The 23,295-nt window shown below is 40.2% G+C and overlaps 1 protein-coding gene across 2 annotated transcripts in view; it reads left to right on the top strand.

The window, feature by feature from the left end:
* The window catches only part of OSBPL2 (oxysterol binding protein like 2), a 33,708-nt gene that overhangs the window by 193 nt on the left and 10,220 nt on the right, over positions 1-23,295 (top strand). Inside the window, exons 1-9 of one of the 2 annotated variants that reach the window (XM_053958864.1) lie at positions 81-149; positions 531-629; positions 718-806; positions 10,811-10,969; positions 17,910-18,057; positions 18,301-18,376; positions 19,599-19,733; positions 20,716-20,813; positions 21,489-21,671. In XM_053958864.1, the coding sequence (XP_053814839.1) occupies positions 10,933-10,969; positions 17,910-18,057; positions 18,301-18,376; positions 19,599-19,733; positions 20,716-20,813; positions 21,489-21,671 (677 nt within the window). In that variant the 5' untranslated portion in view covers positions 81-149; positions 531-629; positions 718-806; positions 10,811-10,932. Of the gene's footprint in view, positions 1-80; positions 150-530; positions 630-717; positions 807-10,810; positions 10,970-17,909; positions 18,058-18,300; positions 18,377-19,598; positions 19,734-20,715; positions 20,814-21,488; positions 21,672-23,295 lie in introns of those variants that run through there. The other variant, XM_053958866.1, reaches the window with a different exon arrangement.

The raw sequence follows: 23,295 nt of genomic DNA, 5'->3' as shown, positions 1-23,295 counted from the left end.
CCGCGCTGTCAGCGCGGCGGGGGCGGGCGGTGGAGCGGCTGCCCCAACGCTTCTCTCCCGTCCCGGCGGCCGGGGGGGGCCTTGACCCGCCCGGGTGTCTCGGGGCGCTGCGGGCCGCAGGCCCGTGCTGCAGCGTGGGCAGCCTTGGGGTGAGGTGCAGGGACGTGCCCGGTGCTGCGATTCTGCCCGGTGCTGTGATTCCCCCGGTGCTGTGATTCCCCCGGTGCCGAGCCGTGCCCGGTGCTGTGATTCTGCTCGGTGCTGAGCCGTGCCCGGTGCTGTGGTTCTGCCCGGTGCTGTGATTCCCCCGGTGCCGAGCCGTGCCCGGTGCTGTGATTCCCCCGGTGCCGTGCTTCCCCGCCGGCCGAGCCGTGCCCCGTCCCGCCCGGTGCATTGGGCTCTCCGGGGCCGGTCAGGAGCGGGGGCTGGAGGACGCGGCTGTGCCGAGGCTGCGGGCTCAGTGCGGCTCCGGCAGCCCCAGCGCTGGGCTTTCTCTAATTTTTACCATATTTTTCCGATTGCTTTTGCAGCTGGGTAGTTCAGCAAAGGAGTCTACGACGCCCGGCTCCCCAGAGGAACGCGCTGGGCTCAGTTTCAGCGCAGTGCAGGAGCCTCAAGGGGCCTTTTAGGTCACAGCTGAAGCAGTTGGGTTTTATTTGGGGTTGGCTTTTTTTTAAATTTTGTTTTTCAGTTACCTACTCGATGTTTCTCTTGCAGAGGAGGAGAGAAGCAAGATGGGAAAAATAGCAGGAAAAAAGGCTTTTTTTTAAATAACATGCCACCAGAAGTTCTGCATGGTAATAAAGGTATAAGATGCCATTTATTTAATTTCTTTATTGATCATGTTTGTGCTCACTGTATGTTTGGATTCAGGACTCCTTTTGGAAGCAGTTTGTTAGTGTGCAGCACTTGCAGGCCAGAATTTCAAATGCAGTTTCAAAATCACCTCCTGGCTTTTATGTGTGCAATAACCTTGTGTTTCCTCTCAGAAGAATCTGCCAAAGCGTGTTGAGTGCAAGCAGATACATCTTCCGTTTTCTGTGAATTTTCTCAGCTAAATTACACAGCCTTCCTTTGAGATTCCAGGAAAGTAAAAAGGAAACATGGTGGATCTGCAGTGTTGATTTGCACCACTCTTCCCATAGTGTTTCCTTTTCTAAAGCTTTGCATGCAAGGGAAAATAAATTTGGTCATTCCAACTTAACCTTCTGAAGTTCTAGAAATCCACATTCATGTTACCTCATGTGTTATCACCTTAACAAACTTTACACCAGCATGCCCAGGGACTTCTAAAAGCTCAGGGCAATTTCTGGAAGCCGTGACTTGGGTCACTTCCAAACATGAGGCGCTGTGCCGTGGGATGGGACTAGGAGAACTGGCTCAACTAGCATGGAAGCAAGAAATTCCGAGCGCTGATTTTCCCCCTGAATAACCCCTTGGGTTTTCAGTTACAGTAAACACAGCTTTTTCTTAAAATAGTTGTGGAGCCATACACATGTTTGACCACATGACAGAAAGCTGAGGGCAGTCTGGGAGAGGATCAGGAGTGATTCTTATTGTTGCTTTCCTGAGCCAACAGCACCTCATGATGAACTTGTAATTTCAGGAAGTCCTCAAAAGGAAATGCTGAGATGTCTGCTGTCCAGGAAAAAATATGGCATTTTTCCTCCAGAACTGGCTCTTCAGCCGTGCCAAAATAATCTTAGAAACAGAAGGCAAAAGTTTGGGATAGAAAATGGTGATTAGACAACAGACCCTGTGCCTGCAGGCAGTTAAGGATGAGATGGGCTAAAGGTTTCAGTTGAAATATTGAAAGGCAGTGTGGTTGTTTAGTTATTTGTTTGCTGACATCTTTTGGTAACTGACCACAGAAGATCGTTTCCACTCTTGGATGGTTGCTTTAAGTCACTTTCAGTACTATTACTGCTTTCCATGATATGTTCTTGCTGGCAGGTCTTATGACTGAAGCTGGTATTTCTTTTAGTCTTTCTTCTTGTGAATTCTACTGTGTGAACTTCACATATGCTGACCTAGAACAAAGGTGGAAAGCTTTGCTTTCTGTTATCTTAGTGTTGGCTGGAAAACGTCCCAATCAGCCTTTTTTTGCTTTGATAAGGCTATATTTTTAAATCACTGTTTGTAGTGCCAGTCAGATGATATTTTTTTTGCTGTTGTTTGAAAGCAAGATTAGCCTGCAAATACGCTGAATTTTTAAGCAGATGATTTATTAGCTTTGATATTTGAAGTAGCTTGTCCTTGAACAAATGCAATGTTACATCATGCTGTTCATATCTAGGCCTTCTGTTTATAAGGTGCCATTTTTCTAGTCCTTCACTCAGCATCAGTTTTGTCACCTGCCTCATGGAGATATAAGAAATGTCTATATTTGACACTGGTATGATGTTGTAAAATGCTTAGTGTTTACTCTCTTCTTTGTGAAGTAACTAAAATGTTTGGTTCTTAAAATTCTTGGAAGAAATGCACAAAATGAGGCGTGCAAAGAATATGTGTTAAATATGGAGTGCTCAAGAACTTGAATGTTGTTGCTGAGCTTGCAAATATGTAGCTGATCACATGGGTATCTTCTCCAAGCTGAATAAATTGGAAAGTGAGAGCAAGGAATAAATTGGTCACCCTGTGTCTGCCACTTTGGAGATAGGGGACTTTGATGTTTTTCCTGTTGCAGAAAATTAGAGGTTATGCTTTATGGCAGATCTTTAATGGGTCTTATTATTTTATGGAATAGACCACCAGAGAACTTTAAATTCAAGAATTCATTATCTCAATCCTTGCATCTTAATAATTACTGTGCAGACAAATGTATGATGATGTAATTATTTACTTTGTATCCTTAAAGACTTGTAAAAGCAAGTTGCAGGAGAGAGCAACAAGCAATTAAATTGTGTCAAATGTGGCTTACCATAACTTTCAGTTATACTCTTTAAAAATGTATTGTTGATTCAGTGCACAAAGATAATGTCTTAATTTTCAGGATCAATAAGTTCCAAGAATAGACTAAGCTTACTTAAACTTGATTTTTTTTTTCTGTCCTTAAATACAGTTACAATTGGAAATTCATTTGCTGGTCTAGACAGATCATTTAGATTACTTCAGTATATTTTATTATGCACATAATTTAATGAGACAGGTTTGTAGTAGATTGCAGCAGCTCTTCATTCAGAAAATGCAGAGGCTGCACAGTGTTGTCTTCCTGGGCTTGTTTATCCATCTGGTGGGAGGGAGGGTTCACAAAAGGTGAATTGTCCCTGCAGCTGCAGAAACAGAGCTGGACTTTTTCTTGGCCCTCTTGGTTTTGTAGTCCCAAAGTTGAGCTGTCTCTGCTCTGTTGTTCACATAATGGCTGTACTTGGTGTTAGACCAAATTGGTGTGTGCTGTTCCTGCTCCAGTCCAGTTCCTTTGCTGTGCTGGTCAGTTTTGGCTGAGATAAAGGCTCTTGGGATGCTGTGAACCTCTGGGGTATTGCAAAGTTTGCATGCTTAGGGTATTTGTCAAGAAATGTGTTTTCATGACTGGATAAATAACTTCATTATGTTTTTACTAGCATTATTTTTGCACTTCTGAGTAGATTTTTTTTTTTTAGGGCTCCCAGAAGAATCTGTTAGTAGATCTCACTGTGCTTTGATTGTAGTGATAGTTACAGGCAGTGGAGATTGAAGGTGGTAAAGTGTGTGAATTCTGAGGTGTCTGTGGTTCACATCACTCTTGTTCAGCTCACTAACTCACTAACCAGCTCCTCTGCTCCCTACAACGTGTCAGGGCAGCCAAGTGAGGATGAGAATCCCTTTAGTAGCTCTCAGTGGTGAAACTTGTGTGTGTTAAGGCTGCAGAGAAATTCTCTCACCAGCCTGTTCACAAGGGGCCCTTCAGCAGCCTGTGCTGACTGAAAGGAAAACTTTTCCATGCCCTGTGCATGGGTTCTTTCTAGGTTGTGCACTAGAACAATGAAACTGTTGAGTGGTTGTTTAATAGTGGAACAAAACTGTTACCCATCTTCAGAGGTGTAAATAACTTCGTTTACATGCTCTAGTTTGGTTTTAAACCAAGTGCTGTGCATGTTTTGTTACCCAAGTGGGTTCATGTTACTGGGCAGGTAGCTGGGTGGGTTCTTTATTAAAACAGGGCTCTAAATGGAGATATTTGTCTTGTTTTGAAGAGTCAAAATTAATTTTAATTTTTTTTTTATGTCTTGACAACAACAAATGGAGTAGCAACCTTATACTGGAATCCAGTAGGTATTTATTATAAATGCTTTACAGGAAATTCCATCATGGCATAAAATCTGACTTCCTAACGCTTTTGCAAATTTGTGGTATCACCCTAAACCCCCTGTCACAAATAGGCTGTTAGCTGTGTGCAGGTGCTCATGCTGTTGACTCTGTGTGTGTGAGGGGTTGGTGGTAGGCATAAAAATATGGTTTCTTCTACTGTAGGGCTTTGCACTGGGTTAGTCACTGTTATCCTCCTGCTTTATTTGCAATATAATTGCTACCATAATAGTCTAAGAGTCTCTGTGAAAATTATTTACAAAATACCTTGTGTAGGGTGAATGTAAACCTGCCTATCTGGAGAGAATGAGTCCACAGAGACAAAGCTGCCTTTGAGGAGGAAGATCTCTAAACTTACATATATAACTATTCTTGCTGTTCTAGGGGTTTTCTCCAGTGATACTTTATGCTGTAACTGTCTTCATGTTCATAAGATTCAGTAATCAATTTGCAGGGGTGGTTGCATTATAATGAGAAATAACCAAGCATCCTTAATTTTATCTTCAGAGAAGTGTTCCTAAATGATTAATTATGTATCTACTGACACTTGTGTCCAAAGCCACTGTGCTTGGAGTCATTGATTACCTCCCACTTTCTCTCTTACAAGTAAGATAAAACAGATCCCCAGGAAACAACTAAGAAATAACTAATTTTGCAATACAATATTGAATGTTTTGGTTTTTTTAACAATGTGGCTAGAAATGAGCTGATTTATCACTCCTGATCAAACCTAGCATTATGCATCATGCATGGAGAGGTGTGCAGAACAGAATTTTGTCATTTTTTACAGTCATGGGCCATGAAATAGTTTTCAAGGGAAGGTTACTGAGTCTGAAAAATGCTTTATCAGATGCTCTCAGGTGGAAAAATGTCTCTGATATTGAGGTAGTGTTAAGGAAGGAGAACATTTACAGAATTCTGTATGAATTTCAGTGAAGTGTTTTGCATCAAAAAATATTATTCTGCTGGAATCAAATTTCTTTGATCTGTTTGTTACATTTGAGGGAGGTTCTGCAAGCCAGTATCCTTGGCTGTGGAACAGAATTTTTGGCTGAAGTGAAAGTGGGGAATAGCCATTGATTCCATAGGTAATTGAGCACTATTCTGGGAGGATATTTTCTGCCCAGATTCATCTTTACATTTTTTTATGTTAAATAAATAATGCTTCTGATAGAAACACTGGGGCTTTGGGCTGGGACAATGATTATTGTGTGGGACAATTACTGTCATTTGTTCTGATGCAGAAACAAGTTTTGTGGCCTTTACTCCTTTGAAAGCCAGACTTGTAGTGTTTCAGTTGTCTCTTAATTCCTGTGAATCACCAAAAATTGGTATTTCTGAGAGAACAGAACATGGTTCTGCCTGCCATAAATGGCTCAGCTCATTTGTTCAAAGCTAACCTTTCACATGTTCAGTTTGTTGTCATCATTGTTTCAAGTGCTGGCACTGAACTGTCCCCAGGCCATTTAATAACTCCCAGCTACTTAAGAGCCTGTGATAGGGACAGCTGCAATCTCCCAAGGAATGGAAAAGTGACAGTGGGCTGAGTGTTCAGCTGATCCTCTTCATTCAGCCTCTCTGCAGGTTTGAGAAGGAAGTTGCCCTTCTCTTGCTGTGGTTGCAGAGAACTTTATCTTGCCAAGACATCTGGCAGATGGTATTGCATTCAAACTTTGGACTAAGAAACAAATCTCACTTGGTAAAGAAAATCCTCTCCTGGGTTCTGCTGTCTGTGTGGCTGTTCTCTGGCTGATGAGATTTTAAGTGCGTAACAGTTAATCTAAATTGCCAATTACATTTGCTTCTTGGCTAATTTTTGTTGATGTTGTAGATCCAGTGTTGCTGGTAACCTAATTTCATGAGTCAATTAAGATTCATCCTTGCTGAAGCTTTCATTCAGAGATGAAACACTGCAGTTTGATGTTTTCAGGAGATGTGTATGAATTAAACACACATGAATATTTATCTGTTAGTTCAAGTTATTTATTTCTGTCCCTTGAAGTACTACAGCTACGTTTTATTTCAGCTGGCAACTCAAGAGATGATGGGGTTGACTCTCATTCCAGCAGTCATGTGTTCTTTTCCCCCCATTTTTTTTTTTTTCCTGTTATTATGAAGGATGTGCATGTTTGATCTTTGGCTCTTTGGGAATCTCTTTCTGGACAGAACGTACCTCCTGAGCAGAGGATGTCACAGAATCACAGAATGGTTTGGGTTGAAAAGGACCTTAAAGCTCATCTTGTTCCACCCCCTGCCATGGGCAGGGACACCTTCCACTATCCCAGGTTGCTCCAAGCCCCATCCAGCCTGGCTTTGGACACTTCCAGGGGTCCAGGGGCAGCCACAGCTTCTCTGGGCACCTGTGCCAGGGCCTCAGCACCCTCACAGGGAAGAATTTCATTCTAATATAAAATGTAAACCTTCCCTCTGTCACTTTGAAAATTAACATTCTCCCTTGTCATATCAAATTAATGAAAATGTTTTCATGAGGAAGGTCCCGAGTGACTTTTTTTTCCTTCTTCCTTTTTCTTAATTGCTTGTGATTTTTCTCTTTTTATGTTAAGAAACTTAAATGGTTTTAAAATTTACTGTGGAAATGCACTCCCAACAAAACCTTGTTAGGCATGTGAGAAAGCTGATTAATGTGCTAGTTCATGAATTCTTTGGTGGCACTCTTAATTCCAGGGTATTGAACTCCTGACACCCTACCTGCTTGTGCTGGTGAACCTCTGTGGTTATTTTAATGACTGCTTATTGATTATTGATTCTCTGCTTGGTTTTACTTAAATGCTCCTGGATTTCACAAGTAGATTCAATATCTGTGTAATGATAGGACCAAGTGTTTTATATGTCATGTAGACCTAGAACATGTGCTTTCAAAGAAAAAAAAAAAAAAAAAAAGATTTTTAATTTAGAAATTTCAGCTTGAGGTCTGGAGGCAAAAGGCACTGCATCTGTCCCCAGGCCAGCTTCAAACCTGAGCTTGCTGAGCCACATTCCAGCCCAGTGAGCCACTCATTGTAAATGCTGTTCTTTCTATAGAAATGTAAATGTTTCTTTAAGGAGGAGTAACTTTTGGTTATCCAGCTGGGTCTTTGCTGAGGATTAACCTGGAAGAACGAGTTAGGATAGAGGAACTAGTCGAATTAACTTAGGGTAGTTACAGGTTTAAACTCTTCCAGGGGTACAAGGTTTTGGGATTCTTTAATTGGTGTATAAGTTCTTAGGATCCAGGATCATGGTTGATATAAGTTGGTTGTTTTTGTTACTTTTCTCCTGAGAAATGAAACTTGAGAGGGAACAAGCCTACGAAGTGACAAATTTGAGGGATTACTAATTTACCAAGATAAAGGCAGTGGGTTCCCACACGCTGGTTTTGGAGAGCAGCCCTGAAGGTGGAACGTGCATCTCCTCTCACAGAGATGCTCACATGCACTTAATGCCTGCAGCAAATTAGGCAGTTTATAAAGTGATTTGCAAAGTCTTGCGCTTTTGTTGTCCTGGTTTTAAAAATAAGTTCAAGTGGGAGGAAATGGTTTAAAATAGGAATTGTGCAGAGTCTGGGACTGCTGCATTTCTGGAAGAGAATTTGTGTGCCTTCTACTGCTGGGGACTGTGACCTTGTAGGGGACACTCTGACCTGCAGAGAGCTTTGCATGCAGAGTGTGTTATTGGCAGCCACATCAACTGGGACTTGTCACTGCTGAGTGACAGGTTGAGCTCTGTGCCTGACAGACCACTTTGTGTGACATTATTCACAACCACTTTGTTCTTCCTTGGTCGTGGGCCCTGGCTGGGACTGTGGCTGGTGTGAATAGTTTGTTACACGCTCTGCATCAAGGCTGTGGGGGTCCCTGGAGAAGGGAGTTTTCTCCTGAGCTCCTCCTGGGACCTGTCTGGTGTTTAGGAACTGCCCTTTCTGTTTGTTCCCTCTCCTGTGTCTGTAAACCGGCAAACCTCAACTGCTCAAAGTGTTCTCTCAACATGTGAAGTCTGTATGGAAACCTGTTTGTTACATTCCTGTTGGTTACTGTGTATGGAAGAGAATGTCCAAACAGACTTTGTGTTTCTTCTGCTCTGTAGGACTGAAAGGTGAGACCATGACAGGATGTTTATGCCTTATGAAAGATTTTCCAGGACAGCAGCTGGTCCTGAGCTGACACAGGTCTGTCTGACACAGGAGTGCTGCACTCTTCTTTCAATGGCAATTTTGATAAAAGCTACTGTCCACACTTGCTGGTGTGCAGGTGAATTCTTCTGGGAACATCAGGGAATGGAAGAGGAAATACAGATTACAGATGCTCAATATGAAGCTACCAGGATGTTTTTGTCTTCTGGTGCTTCAGCCTAGTTGAAAGTAACTTTTGCTGTTGCTCTTAGTAAGAGAACAGGATTTAATCCCAGCTTTTTGGCTCATGAAAGCTGAATGCTGTTATCACTGTGTGTTCAGCTACATGCAAATTCATGTTAATCTCTGCTGTATAAAAGAACTGAATGTAAAATAAGTGATACAAGTGGGAAGTTATTCCTAGTGTAACTCAGCAAAGTATATGTATTTTTTCCTTTTTAAAATGTTCCTAACACCTTAGGACAATTTGTGACTGTAACTATTTAAAGTGATTTCAGTGCATATTTTCTATATAACTTACAGGTACATGATTGAACTTTCAAATAGCAGTGAGCTTCAGGTGTGGTGGGAGGTAGATGTCAGCAGAGCACAACATAACCCTGCTTTTCATTTGTCTCTTATTCTGGTCACTTCATTTGTACTTGGTGAGTGTTTTTATAGGAAAGCTTTGTTATCTCTGCAGTGAAACTGCACATTGTGGGATGTAGTTCCACTTCACAAGGCCTTTTGTAATGCAATTATTATTGTGCAGGAGAGGAGCAACTGGCATTCATCTGTATGACCTTATTTATTCTAAAGCTCTTAATGATATTTGACAGTTTTGTAAGTAATAATTTTTATTTCTTAGTGCCTTCTATACAAGACTAAACAGAAAAAGGGAAGATGCAAGAAAACATGGAGAAAATAATGTAGTTGTAGTCCTGATCATGAGAGGGCTGTGTCTTGTACATATTGAAGTTTCCTTCTGGAAATATTGGCAGCTCTTTTGCTAGAAGGATGCAATGCTTGCAGACAATTGAAAGCATAAATGTCTTGCATCTTCAAAGGTACTTGGAGGGTGAGGACAGACTTGTAAATATGATATTGCTGGTGCAGAGATTGATATAGGATCCTACAGTAGCAAGGAGATGGGAGGTTCCTAAAGGAAAAGTGACAAACTGAAATACCTATCCTTAAAAGACATAAACCACTTCAAGGCAAACACTAAATTCATTCACTTGGATGAGTCCCATAATGGGCTGGTTTAGCTCCTCCCTCTGAATGGACAGTTAGAAGAACTGTATGTATGGGAGACATTCAAACAGCTTTTGTTCTGCACAGTGAGGGGAAAAAGACTTGAAACACAGTCTGGTTTCTTGCAGAGAAAAAGAAGGAGTTGGCTTCAAACACGGTAAACTCTTCTCCTAGGAGCAGAGTGCACTTCTGGCTTTGTTCCTCTTAATTGGAATGGAATTGTGCAATTATAATTACTCTGGAGAAACTACTGTCACAAAAGCAGTGGAATCTTCAGGATCAGAAAAAATTGAGACTGACAGATTGAGGTTGTTCTGGAGGAGATATCGATAGCATTGCCATGCTGTCATTTATTGCTGTGTCCTTGGCTCGTTGTTGGAACCTGGTGAACATTTGTAAGAATGAAAATGAAATTTTCTCATTCTTCTCCTTAAACTAAAATTGACTGAGGTAAAAATATTTGCATTACACCATTGTCAACCATCTGGAAAAAAAATCTAATTTAGTCCATCCATAAAGTAGAGCTGGAATGCTACATAAAGCTGTAAGTTATTTGCAGAGTGTGTGGTTCTACTGAGGAAAAGTTTGTTGGTTCTTTACATTCCTTCTAGAGGGAAAAATCTCCAATTGTCTTCTTCAAGAGTGCATAGCAGTAGCCTGACAAAACTTCTCAAGGGTCACTACATATTGATTGCATGATGCAGAGTCAGACCCAACATTTTCATGCAGTGGTCAGACTTTGAGATATCAAGGTTCTTTCTTGTTCCCAGCTTTCTTGGTTAAGGATGCAGTAAGGCTTATCCTCTTGCTAAGGAGAATTTTTGGTTTGCCAGCTGGCTTTTTCTTCTGTCAGTTCTCTGCTCCTTCTAGCTGTATTTGCCTGAAATTTAACTTGCTGTAAATAAGATACATTTTACAGTAATGTATATGAAGTATTTATTCAGAGAGAAGCGTGACACAGTAAATCAGCTGTTCTTGTGGCAGGTAGTAGTTGTCTTCAAAATTACTGTGGTTATCAAAGAAAGCTGTTTACTTATGAATGCAGAAATCCATCTTTTGCCATGGGAAGAAACAGGAAAATTGGTGTTTGTCAAGTGTGAGCGTTTGTACACAGGAGAAATGTGGAAGCTGCTAATTCTGTTTCCCTGTTTTGTCAAATAGATCATCTGAAGCAGCTGGGTATTTGCAAAAGAAGACCCTGACAGCACCCAGATACTTTAAATCAAGTTCAAGGATGCATTAGAGCGAGCTGCACTGGCTGCACAGGGATTTCACACTGAAGGATGAACAGTGAAGAAGAGTTTTATGATGCCGTTACGGGTGAGTGATGGGCACAGTGCCAAGGGGATAAAATCCCTATAAATTGCATTGTGTGTGTGGTGGGGGGCTGGTAATATATGGCTGTTAATAATAAATCAAAAGTAAACTTGTGTTGGTAATACTTGTAGTGCTGTCTTCTGCAAAGTAGAAAAGGAAAATTGTAGCTCATGTTCAGGCTTGGAAATAAGGAGTTTTTTGTTAAAGCTTAATGCCAGTTATTATTTCATTGCTATAACAGTCCTTTAGTGGCCAGGTCTTGCTTTCATTTTCTGTGAAAATGAATTTAATAGCAGCTTGAGAAGTAGACCCTTTGAAAGGTGAAATATTTCTTGTGGGTTATTTTTATTGTATTCATTTTTTTTATTTTAATGGAAAACTTATCCTAAAGAATTGACGTAAAAAATGTTTTTCTAGTCAGAAACAAATTGCTGTAAAAGTATGTTTTCAAGATAGGGAGCCAAAAGTCTTTGCAATCCTATTTTCTCTAAAAAAGCAAACATGAATCACTTCACACTTGAGCAGTGTATCAAATAGTACTTTGCTTTCAACTAATGAGGTTGAATAGTTATTTATAAGGGCTTTAGATGGCTTTAGTCGTGAAATAAAATGCTTGAAGTATTTTAATAAAGTAAAAGGAAATCCTCTTAAAGATTTCAAACAATTTTAAAGATTTCAACTGAAATGTCTCTCAAGAAATCCTGTAGCAGAGGTGAAATGAGAAATACTGAGTGTACAGTAGTTAATGTAGAATCACAGGAATGAAAAGAGAATAATGGTAAGTTTGAAAGCTGCAGGAATGGAAGTAGCATGGTAAACAGAAATGGGTAAGGTAGACTTAGACATGGTTGGTTGGAAATTCATGTGAGGAGCAAACAGAGGGGGCTGGGTGAAGCAGTGTGACTGACAGCAGACTGTACAGGACTTGTCACAACTATGTCACAGAGGAGAGAAGGAAATTTGGTTTGCATTCGTGCCAGCTGGGAGTGATGGGGACTAATACTCCAAATTCATCTATAAAATCAAACCATTGTACCATTAAAAGCTTTCTGTATGTCATTAATAATCTTTCAGTTCTCAGAGCTCAGGGTCACTGCCATAAATGAACTAGATTTTTTTTTCCACTGAAAAAGGTGTGAAAAGAAATGTACCTCTAAACATGAGGTCTGCGTTGTACAGCTTTGATGGTGATGCATTCCTTTGTCCCTTGCTGCAGAGCTGCACAGCACTTGGTGTTTGACTCAACTGCATTTAGACACTCTGATTTTGTCCTCTTTCCCTCTTCCTCCTCTTTTCCCCCCTCCTCAAAAGGTTGATTCCCCCTGCAAGTGCTCCAGGTGGTGGTGACTGAGCTATTGTGCATGAGCTGTTCTTGTACCTGCACTCCTGGCTGGCTCTGCTCAGGACTGGGGGGTTTTGTATCAGATCTGTGAGCACTCCTTCTTCCATCTTCATCTTTTTCTTCCACAGGGGGGAATGTGCTGGCAGAAGATAAGTTTTATATATATATATATATATATATATATATATATATATATATATGTTATATGTGTTTCTCAGAGCCTGGAACTTGGTTTAAGAGGAGTGCTAGGTTTGGAATACTTTGCTTCAGATTTCTTCTCCCTCAGGATTGTCTGTCTTTAATGACAGGTGCTCAATGCCTTTCTCCAGCTGGGTGCTTTAGGAGATGCTGACAGTTTGATGAGTTATTTGCACAGACCTAGTGAGGTCAGACCTAGTTCTTTGTAGCTGTGTCTTGTCCAGGTCATTCAGAAATGTGACACTAAGAACCACTGTAAATGGGCCTCTCTGCATTTACGTTCCCTGGCTGCTGATGTCTGTGGTAGTTCTCTGCTCCTGTTAACGCTGTGGATCTTTCACGTGGTGCTTTAGTGAATTTTTTAGGTGTTAATGGGTCCTGGTAGTGCCAGTCTGTCTCTTAGTTTTTTGATGGTCTAGATATGGCAGGCGTAGGAGATCAAGTCCACAATCCCAGTCCTTTCTGAGCCAAGGTGAACTTCCAGGTTTCCCAGTGAAAACTTCAGGATCTGAGGTTCCAAATTTTGATTAAAAAAATATTAAATTCCCTTGGCAGGCTCCTCAGTCTGCTCTTTCCAAGGATGCTCTCCTTGTTTTTAGGTCAGATCAGTAGAAGGGCAGAAGCTGCTTTCAGATGTGCTTCATCTGCTCAAAGTCTAGGGTTGGGATGTGGCTGCCAGGAATGAGCACGTTTTCCAGCTGTGTTTTAGTGTTGAGATGAAAACAGTGTGTGCACCATACTTTTCTCTTGCTCCTGCTGCATCCTGGGCCCTGGTTTCCCCAGAAGGAGCTGCAGTGTGTTCCCAATGTTCAGTGATTTTAGGAATTGGGTGCTGGGGTTTGTGTCCTGTAGGGAGTAAACCAGGCTTAGAGCATTTGGACTCTGTGGGAGTCACTCCAGAATTCTGCAGCACACTCAGCAGCAGCCCAGGTAGTTTCCTGCCTCCTTGAAGGTAGTATAGACTCACTCCTTGAGGAAGTCACAGCTTTTCCATAGTTACTAATTAATCACACCCACTTGTAGAATACAAATATCTCCTAAGGAGACCTCTGATTTTTATAGTGCTGGATTTAATTCCTTGCCTGAGAAGTTTTCCTGCTTCTGCCACTGTCCCTATCTCATCCAAAAGACATGGTCATGGGGGGGAATTGTGTGCTGTGTGATTGGGAATCATCCTCCTGGCACATGGTTTGTCCCTGACTGGATGATGATGGCACTTGTGGAGGTGCAGCATGGACTGGGTATTGATGAATCAAGGGGATGGATGGAGTTGGTGACAAAGCTTCCATGGGAAGAAGCTTCTTTGCAGTCAGAGGTTATTAGCATTGCTGACACTTGACAGCCTTACCTCCTGAATGAGTACTCCCCTAGGGAATGTTACCTGTGATCTCACTTAATTCCAGACATCCCAGCTGCCAAGAATCTGCTTTTTCTCAAATTTCAGTGGCTGCCTTCTCTGAGGCTGGATCAGGATAAAGGTAGCCAATCCTTAGGTGAATTTCACATTCTTTGAATTTTTCTGTGAGACAAGGAACATATAGCTTTGATCTATGTCACCTTGGGTGTGTTAATGCCCTTGTAGACTTTGTAAAGACTGTGTGCCATCAGGGGCCTCTTTTGAGCTGTATCCTTCATTAATATTATCAGGTATCTTTTTGCCAAAGTGTTTTGTGGAAGTGTTGCCACAAAGCAGGAAAATGCCTGGCTGTTTACCAGGGTAATTTATTTTTGAGAACACTAATAGATTAATTTTGCTTTTTTAAATATTAACTTGCACATCCACGGAAATGTGTTCTGTGCCCATAAGGCTTAGCTGGTTCATGCAGCCAGGTGCATTTGTGAGGGTGTTGTTCTCTGTTGCTTTCATATGGGGAGGAGGAAGTGAGGTTATCTGTCAGACTGATATATTTTCATTCTGTCTGGATCAGACTGAATCAATGGCTGTGTAAGTATTGCAGATGTTGTGAAAGGCCAACCTGCCTCCATCAGCTATAGCTTGTGACTATGGACTTATTTTGGAAAGTGGGGAATGGTTAATTTCTGGCAAAGAAAAACAATACCTCTTGCTTCACTTGCTGTCTGCACTTCCAGCACATTTATCCCTATTCCTTATGCCTTTTTTAGGTCTGAAGGCTCTCAGTACCAAGGTGTTTTGATTCCCTTTCTGCCTTGGCTGACAATTAATGATTACTCAGGGGAGTTGCTGACTGTCCCAAGGGCAGGGCTCGTGTCCCTGTCCATGACTCAAAGCAGGGCCTTTGCTGCCTTGGCTCACGGGCAGCACACTCTGAGTGGACTTGCTTCATTTGCAGGATGTGGAAGAGGAAGGCTAAGAGAACTAAAGTTACTGGCAAGTCACTTTTCTTTAAGCTCTTGAAATAGATTTGTGTTGGCACCCAACTTAAGTATTTTACTTTGGAAGTTTAAGACTTTTTAAAAGCTTTTGTTTCACTCTTAACACATATAAGTGGAACTTCTGATTAAGCTAATTGTTGACATTGTATTTCTGTCTCTGGTCCCCATCCTTCTTTTAAATCTCCATTTTTATCCTCACTCCCAGTGGCTTTTCAGTATGAAAACTGTCCTGTAAGTAACTCTAACCCACTTGGTTTCTCAAGTTCAAAGCTTTATTGGCAGCTGGTGTAAGGCTCTTTTTGGAACTTAGAAAAACTGCAACAAATCATTTCTGTACGCTGTTTTTCTTCCAGGTCTACTTCCTCTCCATAAAACAGTGTCTGGATAGTTCTTAATAGAGCTATAATACCTAGAACTTCATTGAGAAGCATCTTCCTAAGCTTTCTCAATGGGCTTGTAGAGGATAAGTCATGTGATGCTAAGGTGGAAAGTGCAGTTGAGAGTCTGTGATTATCTGGCTGTGTACCATAGTGGTTTTGGTTTGGTGGGTTTTTTTTTTTAAAGTAATTAGGTGGAAGTGCAGTCTAATAAAAGCAGACTTACCCTTCTTTGTACTTCCTTTTCTGGAGCAGGGATTTAATTTTTGTTGTTTGTCTGCAAGACACTCATTTGAATTGGCATTTATTTACTTACCAATGACATATTGTTGTCCATAATTAATATATATACTTGAATCTAAATTCCTCTTGTGCTTTACAGGAACAGGACAAGACAATTCTGAATCATAGGAAACAAACACTAATGTGGATAACACAATTACCATTTGATAGGATTTGTAGGGTTTCAGGTACAATGTAAAGACTGAAATTACAGTATCACTTTTCAGAACTATTCCCTATAAGCCAGTGGAGAATTCCTGTTGTGAAGCTTTACTTTTACATTTAGGTGTGTTATTCTCATTGAAGTGATGCTGTTCCTTGTGTTGTGTGAGCTTCATAGTTTTTTTGGGTGAGGATATTGTACCAAAAAACCTTTTTTTTTCCCAACTTATAGTTCAGCTAATAAGTTATTTTGCTACATGTACTGTAACAGGTTCCAAAACAACTAATATATGGTTAGAAATACTGTTTTAAAATCAGAAATATTTTGTTGTGAGTTGATTGAAGTTTTTTTTTTTTTAAGACAGGTGTTTCAGGGTAGTCCTCATTTTAATGACCTGAATCTATATGTGACTGTCATGCTTTCCATGAGTACTAAGAGTGCCAAGGTGTGGTTATTGCTCTGTAATTACATTCTTGTGACATCAAAATGAAGGAGACAGGGCAAGACATGACATCACCCATTACACCTGCTGTTTACCAAATAAGATCATATCACTGGGACTTCCTGGTGCAGTTCTGAATGTTATTGTCATGGTCTTGATCCCTGAAAAAAGTGCAGCTTTTTATTTCTGGAATGTGTGCCTTGCATGAATTGCTCTAATGCAGCAAAAGCAGCCATTGGAGAGGTTAAAATAAAGTTGAAGTACTGCTTTGTAAAAAAGTTAATGTCAGAAGTTCACAGCATTTTAGTCTGTTTAAAATGGAATAATCTTTGTCACAGCTGATTTCTTTACTCCATTAGAGAGTTTAAAGATTTGTTATATTTCAGGATCTTTCTGTACCCACAGCTGACTCTGGGACAGGCCATAGCTGAGTGTGATGGGAGCTCAGTACAAAGACAAGGGGCTGCCCAGGTTGTGCCAGCTGGAGTGAAAGGAATGCAAAAATTATGTTATGTATTCCTTAAAACCATGGCAAAAAATTGTATGCCAGCAAATACCCACGTTTAATGTTGCTTTTTGACTCTTGAAGTGGAAGCTGGAAACAAAAGTCTTTCTTGAGGAAGAATTGACCCCTTTGGCACTCAGAAAGGACTTAATGACCTTAGAATTAATTTCATCAAAAATGTGCCTTTATTACACTGATCGATCAGCAGTGCTTTCTGTTGTAGTGCTGTGGCAGTTGTGAAGGACTGTATTAATTGATCATTTTAGGGTGCTCTGTGGTGATGCTGTTGTGGTTTGCAAGTGGTTTGTTTCAGCAGCACTGAGGGGAGGCCTCTTGCTGTTCATTGAGACCAAGGGCGTGTGTAGAGGTGCATAGAATGCTTTTAAAATCATCTTATCAAAGCCTTATGCAAAAATTGTCATTATTACTATATGTGTAACTTATGTGACTAAAATCATTAGACTAGAATCTTGGTATGTTGGTTTAGTCCAACTTTTACTTAGGGCTGCTTGATAACACAAGTTTGTGATCTCCAGATTCCTGCTGGTTTAACATTGTTGGGATTAAAGCTGGTCCAAGCAGGTTGCTGCAGGCTGGGGTTTGGTTACAATGGTATTTCCAGTAGCTCTGGACCAAGTGGATGGATTTGGGAGATAGGAAGTGCAGCCACCTCCTGCAGGTCAGTCTGTGGGTCACTTGTAGAGCTCAAGGAATGGTTCATCCTGGTGTCCACATGTTCCTGCTGCAGCCATCAGGGGAGTGTTAGATGGTTTGCACATATGGGTGGCAAAAAGAAGTTCAATACCATTTCTGTGGTTCCAGTTGTCTGGGTGTTTGCCCCTGCATTGTGAAATAGCTATTTTCTCTTTTTTTTTTTTTTTTTTACTTTTTCTCCTTGCCTATTAGAAGTGTAAGTTTAATTTATTTGAGGTCTTTGAGGAAAGCTACATAACTGAAACAAATTATTGTAATTACACTGCAGCTCTGGAAAAGAGAAAATGCAGCTAATCTGATTAGGAGCTACTCGAGAACTTTTAAGATTCTAAATTAATGTTATATTCATCAGTGTGAAAAATTATAATTCTTGATTCTAATGCAATATTTGGCTCATAATACTCCTGGAAATTAGGTCACTTAATAAGGGTTTTCACTCTGATACTCTTTGAAATAAACTAACCTAGTCCAAGTGTACTTCAGGCGTGAGACTTGCAACATGTGAGTGGCACTCTGTGGCATGGTAAGGCTCCTAAGAAAAATTTGCCTTTTGGTTTCTGTACAGGCTTTGATTCTGACAATTCTTCAGGAGATTTTTCAGAAGCAAATCATAAAGGTCCAGAAATGCTTGATCTGGATCCACACCAAAGCAATAGGAATGGAAAGCATAATGGAGAAACAGAGATACAAGAAAATGGGATTAAGAGACACAGGTAAACACATAGAGCTGCAGAGGAGATGGGAGTGGAGCGTGTGCTGGCTCACACCTTTTGGGGCATTGCTGTTATCATGGGAGAGGGTAATTCTCTGGGTTTGGAAAGTCATTTCATGTGTCTGCTTCCTGTGCCAAATCTGGGGTGATGCTTTGCTTCCTTTATAAGTTGCTTCAATAGAAAAGAAAATGGCTTGTTGTTTTAGGGGCTGATAATGACAGTTGGATTTTTTTTCCTTTACAGGACATCATTACCTGCCCCAATGTTTTCTAGAAGTGATTTTAGTGTGTGGAGCATATTAAAAAAATGCATTGGACTGGTAAGTTAGCTTGAATGAAGCATCTGTGTTAGGTCTCTTAATGTCAGCTGATTAATTTTATTGCTTAAACATCAAGACGCAGAATAACACCTGGTGCATTTTCCTTCTTTTTTTGCTAGGAAATATTTTTCAACTGCAACTCCCAAAATCTAAACATTTACTTATTAACAGTACTATTTCCATATCTTCTTTAGGTTTTAGAGCTTGTGGATTGGCATTTCTGAAGCTGTCCTTTAAGAACTAGACTAAAGCCATTAAAATATAATCAAACATGTTTGATTGACACAATGCTCTCTTACCTGCTTTTTTTTTTTATTCTTAGCAAAATGTGATTTAGGACTTAATTTTATTAATTCATGTCATCTAGGAGATACAGTTGTTCTCTCAAAACTCCTTTTGGTGGGATGAGTGACCTGTCTACTCAAACTTTTGCTTGGACCAAATCAGTTGAAGTTAGTTAAAGTTAACATTTTTCTTCCTTTGCCTGTGCCAAGGTGAGGAAAATGTGGCATTAACTTCATCTGGTGGCATTCTGCTGTTTGCTAAGTTTTAAGCACTTACATAAGTGTTTCAGTGCTCAGTCATGAATGCAACTTTATAATTAAACAGCCAAATTTGCTTGGGTGTTGTAAAAGACCTGGGGAGTTGGAAATCTCTGTGTGAACTTCGTGTCTGCCTTTATCCACATGGGGAACCAGAAACGGCCTGACACAAATAACAGGCTGCTTAAATAAACCACTAAAATCTGTTAGAGCAATTCAAGTGCTATTCTTTATGTAAATGTTCCTTTCAAAAAATAATTTGTGGTTGCTGCAGTGAAATAGATAGATTTTATGCAAATAAGCATGTGAGGTTTTCCAAGGAGCGTGTGGCACTTCAGTATCAGCACGGAGCTGGTTGGCACATTATTGCTGCTACCTAGGGAAATTTTAACCTCTTCTGCTTTACACAGAGCACAGCAGAGAAGGCAAGATCCTCTGTGGATTTATTAGGTTAGCTGGATCAATGTTTTAAGTTGTTATTTCAGATTGCAAGTTGGGTTCTGCAGTGCTTCTAGCCCCTTTCAGCTGTAGCACTTGGAGATCTGTGTCTGGCTTGCTAAATATCCTTTGAGGAATACTATAAATAAACTCACCCACAATATTTTTTCAAAATTCTTGTTGTTGCCAGTTGTTTACTTAGTTCTGTGTCTAAGAAATCAACCTGCCCTTTGGTTATGTAGGAGCTGTCCAAGATTACGATGCCCATTGTCTTCAACGAGCCCTTGAGTTTCCTTCAAAGGATAACGGAATACATGGAGCATATATACCTCATCAATAAGGCTTGTAGTCATGCAGATCCCCTGGAAAGAATGCAGGTAAGAATCCCCACCACCTTCTGGGTAATTCACAAGTTTTTTTCTCCTAGTCTTTGATTTTAAGACAGTTTCTCACTTGAGTGTATTTCTTTCTCAGAGGCTACAGTAAAAATGCCCAGTTTGTCTGTCTAGATGATTTTTTTCTCTCATAGTGGCTGTGTCAAATATTTGTGACACTTTGACCCTTCATGCATGCACAGAGTTTAAAAGGAAAGTGCCCCAACTGACCTTGCCCAAGGATCTCAACTCATTTCTTTAACTGTGACTTTTTTGAGGTTTTATGTGTTGTGAGGATGAAATCTTGGCTTTATGTGATTCTAAATTGGTTTGTTGAGTGGCCTCATGATTTTGAAGTTCCTGGATGAAAAATTGTCGTGACAGAGACAAATTTACCACAATTTTCTTCTCCAAAACTGGTGGTTACTGGGAGTAGGATACAGCACCTGGTCTCACACCAAGGGAGTGATGCCTGTGTGCATCAGGTTATGCTGGTGTTGCTCACAGCTCTGGTTTTACTGAAGTGCAGTGGAGGGTTTATCTTGGCTCCTGTGTTTGTGTATTCCACACCTCCATTTCCCAGCCTGCAGGAGCTCCTCAGTGTCACCTGAACCTGCTGGCCTGGTGACAGAAATAGGTCTTACCTGGCTCTAGGAAAGTGAGGCTCTGTTCCCAATGAGCTGAGGGTGGGGGGCAGTCAAAGTTGGGGGGAAACTAGGTTTAAAAAACCAGGTTGATCTTCTAGAAGTAGATGAGGCAGAGTGTAATCTGGCAGAATTTACCACTGACAATAATTCCTATTGGAAATGAGATTCTTAAGTGTTTATATTTCCCCACTTCTCTGTCATTTATTCTATGGCTTAAAAAATATAAAGCAATTCCTTTTTGGAATAATAAATACTGTAATGTGCAACAAACAAAGTACAATAAACTTAGAGTTTTAATGCACTGTTCTCATAACAATGTGTTCTTAATTTGTTTACAGGCTGTAGCTGCTTTTGCAGTGTCTGCTGTAGCTTCTCAGTGGGAGAGAACTGGCAAACCATTTAACCCACTGTTAGGAGAAACCTATGAATTAACCAGGTAGTAATTACTTCAAACTGGGAGCTGGGGCTGTTTGTGTTCTTGAGTTAGCAGACTCTCACACTGGTCTGGTTGTAGTAAAATACCACTAAAGTAGATTTCTGAGTATAGCTAAAATTGTTTTCCTTAAACTATCTCAGAATTTCTGAGAAATTGTTATAAAAGCTAATAATAATTTTATTTCTAAGTTTAGGCAGAATATTCTTTGAATTATTTAGAGAAAAATTGGTTCATGTTCTTCCACCAAAGATGCTTCCTGAGCAGACACTATTAATTAATTTAAATATTGTTTTGTTGATCATGTCAGAGAAATTAGTCTGAAAGACTTTGAGCTTACTCAAATAAATGGGAGATATGTCTGTAGTACAGTAAAGAATTTTCAGTCAGACCTTTTCATGTTGCCCAAAGGGTTTCTGTATTTTCATGAGTTATTTCAGTGAAACTTCTTCAGATGCCTTTCTGGGTAGAAATCTGGTTTGGTGGTATAAAAAGAAAGTGTTCAGAGTAGAAATCCTTTCATTTATTGTAAATGTGTCACAGAACTAGAAAAGGAAAAGTCTGACCTTCAGTTTAATCTGAAAATACTTCACTTTTTTTTAAAGTATCAACTTTTTTCTCTTGCAATATTAAAAATATTCTTACTGTTTTATGCCTTTTTTTTTTTGTTGTTGCCAGGGAGGACTTAGGATTTAGGTTTATATCTGAACAAGTCAGCCACCACCCACCTATTAGTGCATTTTATTCTGAAGGCCTCAATAAGGACTTCATATTTCATGGATCAATCTATCCCAAACTAAAATTCTGGGGAAAGAGTATAGAAGCAGAGCCTCGGGGAACAATTACTTTGGAACTTCTGAAGTGAGTATGAGAATAAATAACTTTTTTTTTTTACTTCTTGTAATAACCCTGTTGGCTTTTCAGAGGTGATTATCTAAAAACCCCTTGCTGAAGAGGTTGTAAGAATTGATTTATAAGTTAATTTTCACTACTTAATTTCAGAGCTGGCTTTTTTGTGTGTTAGGCTTCCATAACTGTAGCAATTTGACCCAGTTTTTCCATCATGAAAATCAGCATTTCTTACATATTGGTTGCTACTGAAAGCTAGTTCTGTGAAGGCATGTTAAATTTAAATATAGAGATAAAATTCTCTTACTGGGTTGTTCATGCTCATCTCAATTTTCAGTATTGCTGTCGGTTTTGGTGGTTTGTGTGGAAAGAGCTGCAACTCACAATAACTGTTCTGTGTGTTAAGGGAACAGGAGAAACTTGTCAGGATTGCCACTTCCAGAGAAGGGTCAGCTTCCTACTAAAACCAAGAATGCCTCTCCAGATTGCTCCCAGGCTTGTCTCTCATGAATTACGTGACATCCCATGAGTTGTTTTGAGCCCTGGTGGCACAAAGACTCTGGAGCTTTCCCAAGTGGGACATGAGGATGCACTAGAACAGTTGCAAATAAAGTATTCTGCACTTGGTGCTTTTATAAAAGCCTTTCTGAGACCTAACTCTGAGGTGGTTTTGAAATGTTGACTTAAGAAAGTTCTAGACATTTGGTTTCAATAAAAAAACAACTTAGCAGGCATTGACTTTTCCTGTACTTTCTTTTGGAAGTAATTTAATTTTTCAACTGTTGGCATCTAATATTCCAAAGTTCATAAAAGTATGAATTGGTCTTGGAGATAAATGATGATGGAAATAAAGGAAATTTCTTCTGAATGTAGAAGGAACTGTGAATGTTAGTGCAGAATGCAGGTGTTGCCAAAATAATGTTTGTTCCTTGAGAGCCTTTCTTTAGAGGACTATTGGAATTCTTGCTGAGCCTAATCAAGGCTGAGATTTAAATTGGAATATAAACAGTTAAAGCATTTATTTTAAATAATTGCTTCAAGTTAGCAGCAGGAGGTGAAATGAAATTTTGAGCCTCTCAGTGTTGTGATTCAGACCATTCTGTTGCTTTGAGGAGTCTGAGAACTGCTCAAAGCCTAAGTGAACAAGGAGCTGTTTGGGAAGCAAAGCTGTGAGTCAGTATTAAATTGTGCCTTTATGTTAACCATGACTATTTTTCAGTGCATTAGAAGACACTTTTCTCTCACTTCTCTAGCACAAAAAATGCTTCAATTCATCAGCCCTGACCATAAGTGCCTCGTGTTGTGTTTTGGTTTATGCTATAAAGCTTGTGGTGTCAGAATAGTTCAGGAATAAAACTATGTTTAAAGGCTGGGGGATGAATTTGAGGGATTCTGGTATTCTTTCCCCCAGCTGAAGAGTAGTCATTGTTCTAAAGACTCCTTGAAGAAAAGGAGCTGTGGGAAATAGTGAGACTTCAATGATCTGTTATTTCTCTGTACTGGAAAATGACAGATGGGTTGCAAACATTACATGGGAGTGTTCTCTCCATACTCACTGGAAGTAGAAGTACAAGGCACTTTTTACCGAGGACACGGCTTTTTCTGTATTTTCTGTTAAAACTGAGTTTACAGACTT

This window comes from Vidua chalybeata, chromosome 17 (assembly GCF_026979565.1).
Source record: "Vidua chalybeata isolate OUT-0048 chromosome 17, bVidCha1 merged haplotype, whole genome shotgun sequence".
NCBI classification, from domain to species: Eukaryota; Metazoa; Chordata; class Aves; order Passeriformes; family Viduidae; genus Vidua; species Vidua chalybeata.
Note: the sequence above shows the minus strand (reverse complement) of the source record. Positions and strands in the feature narration are given on the sequence as shown.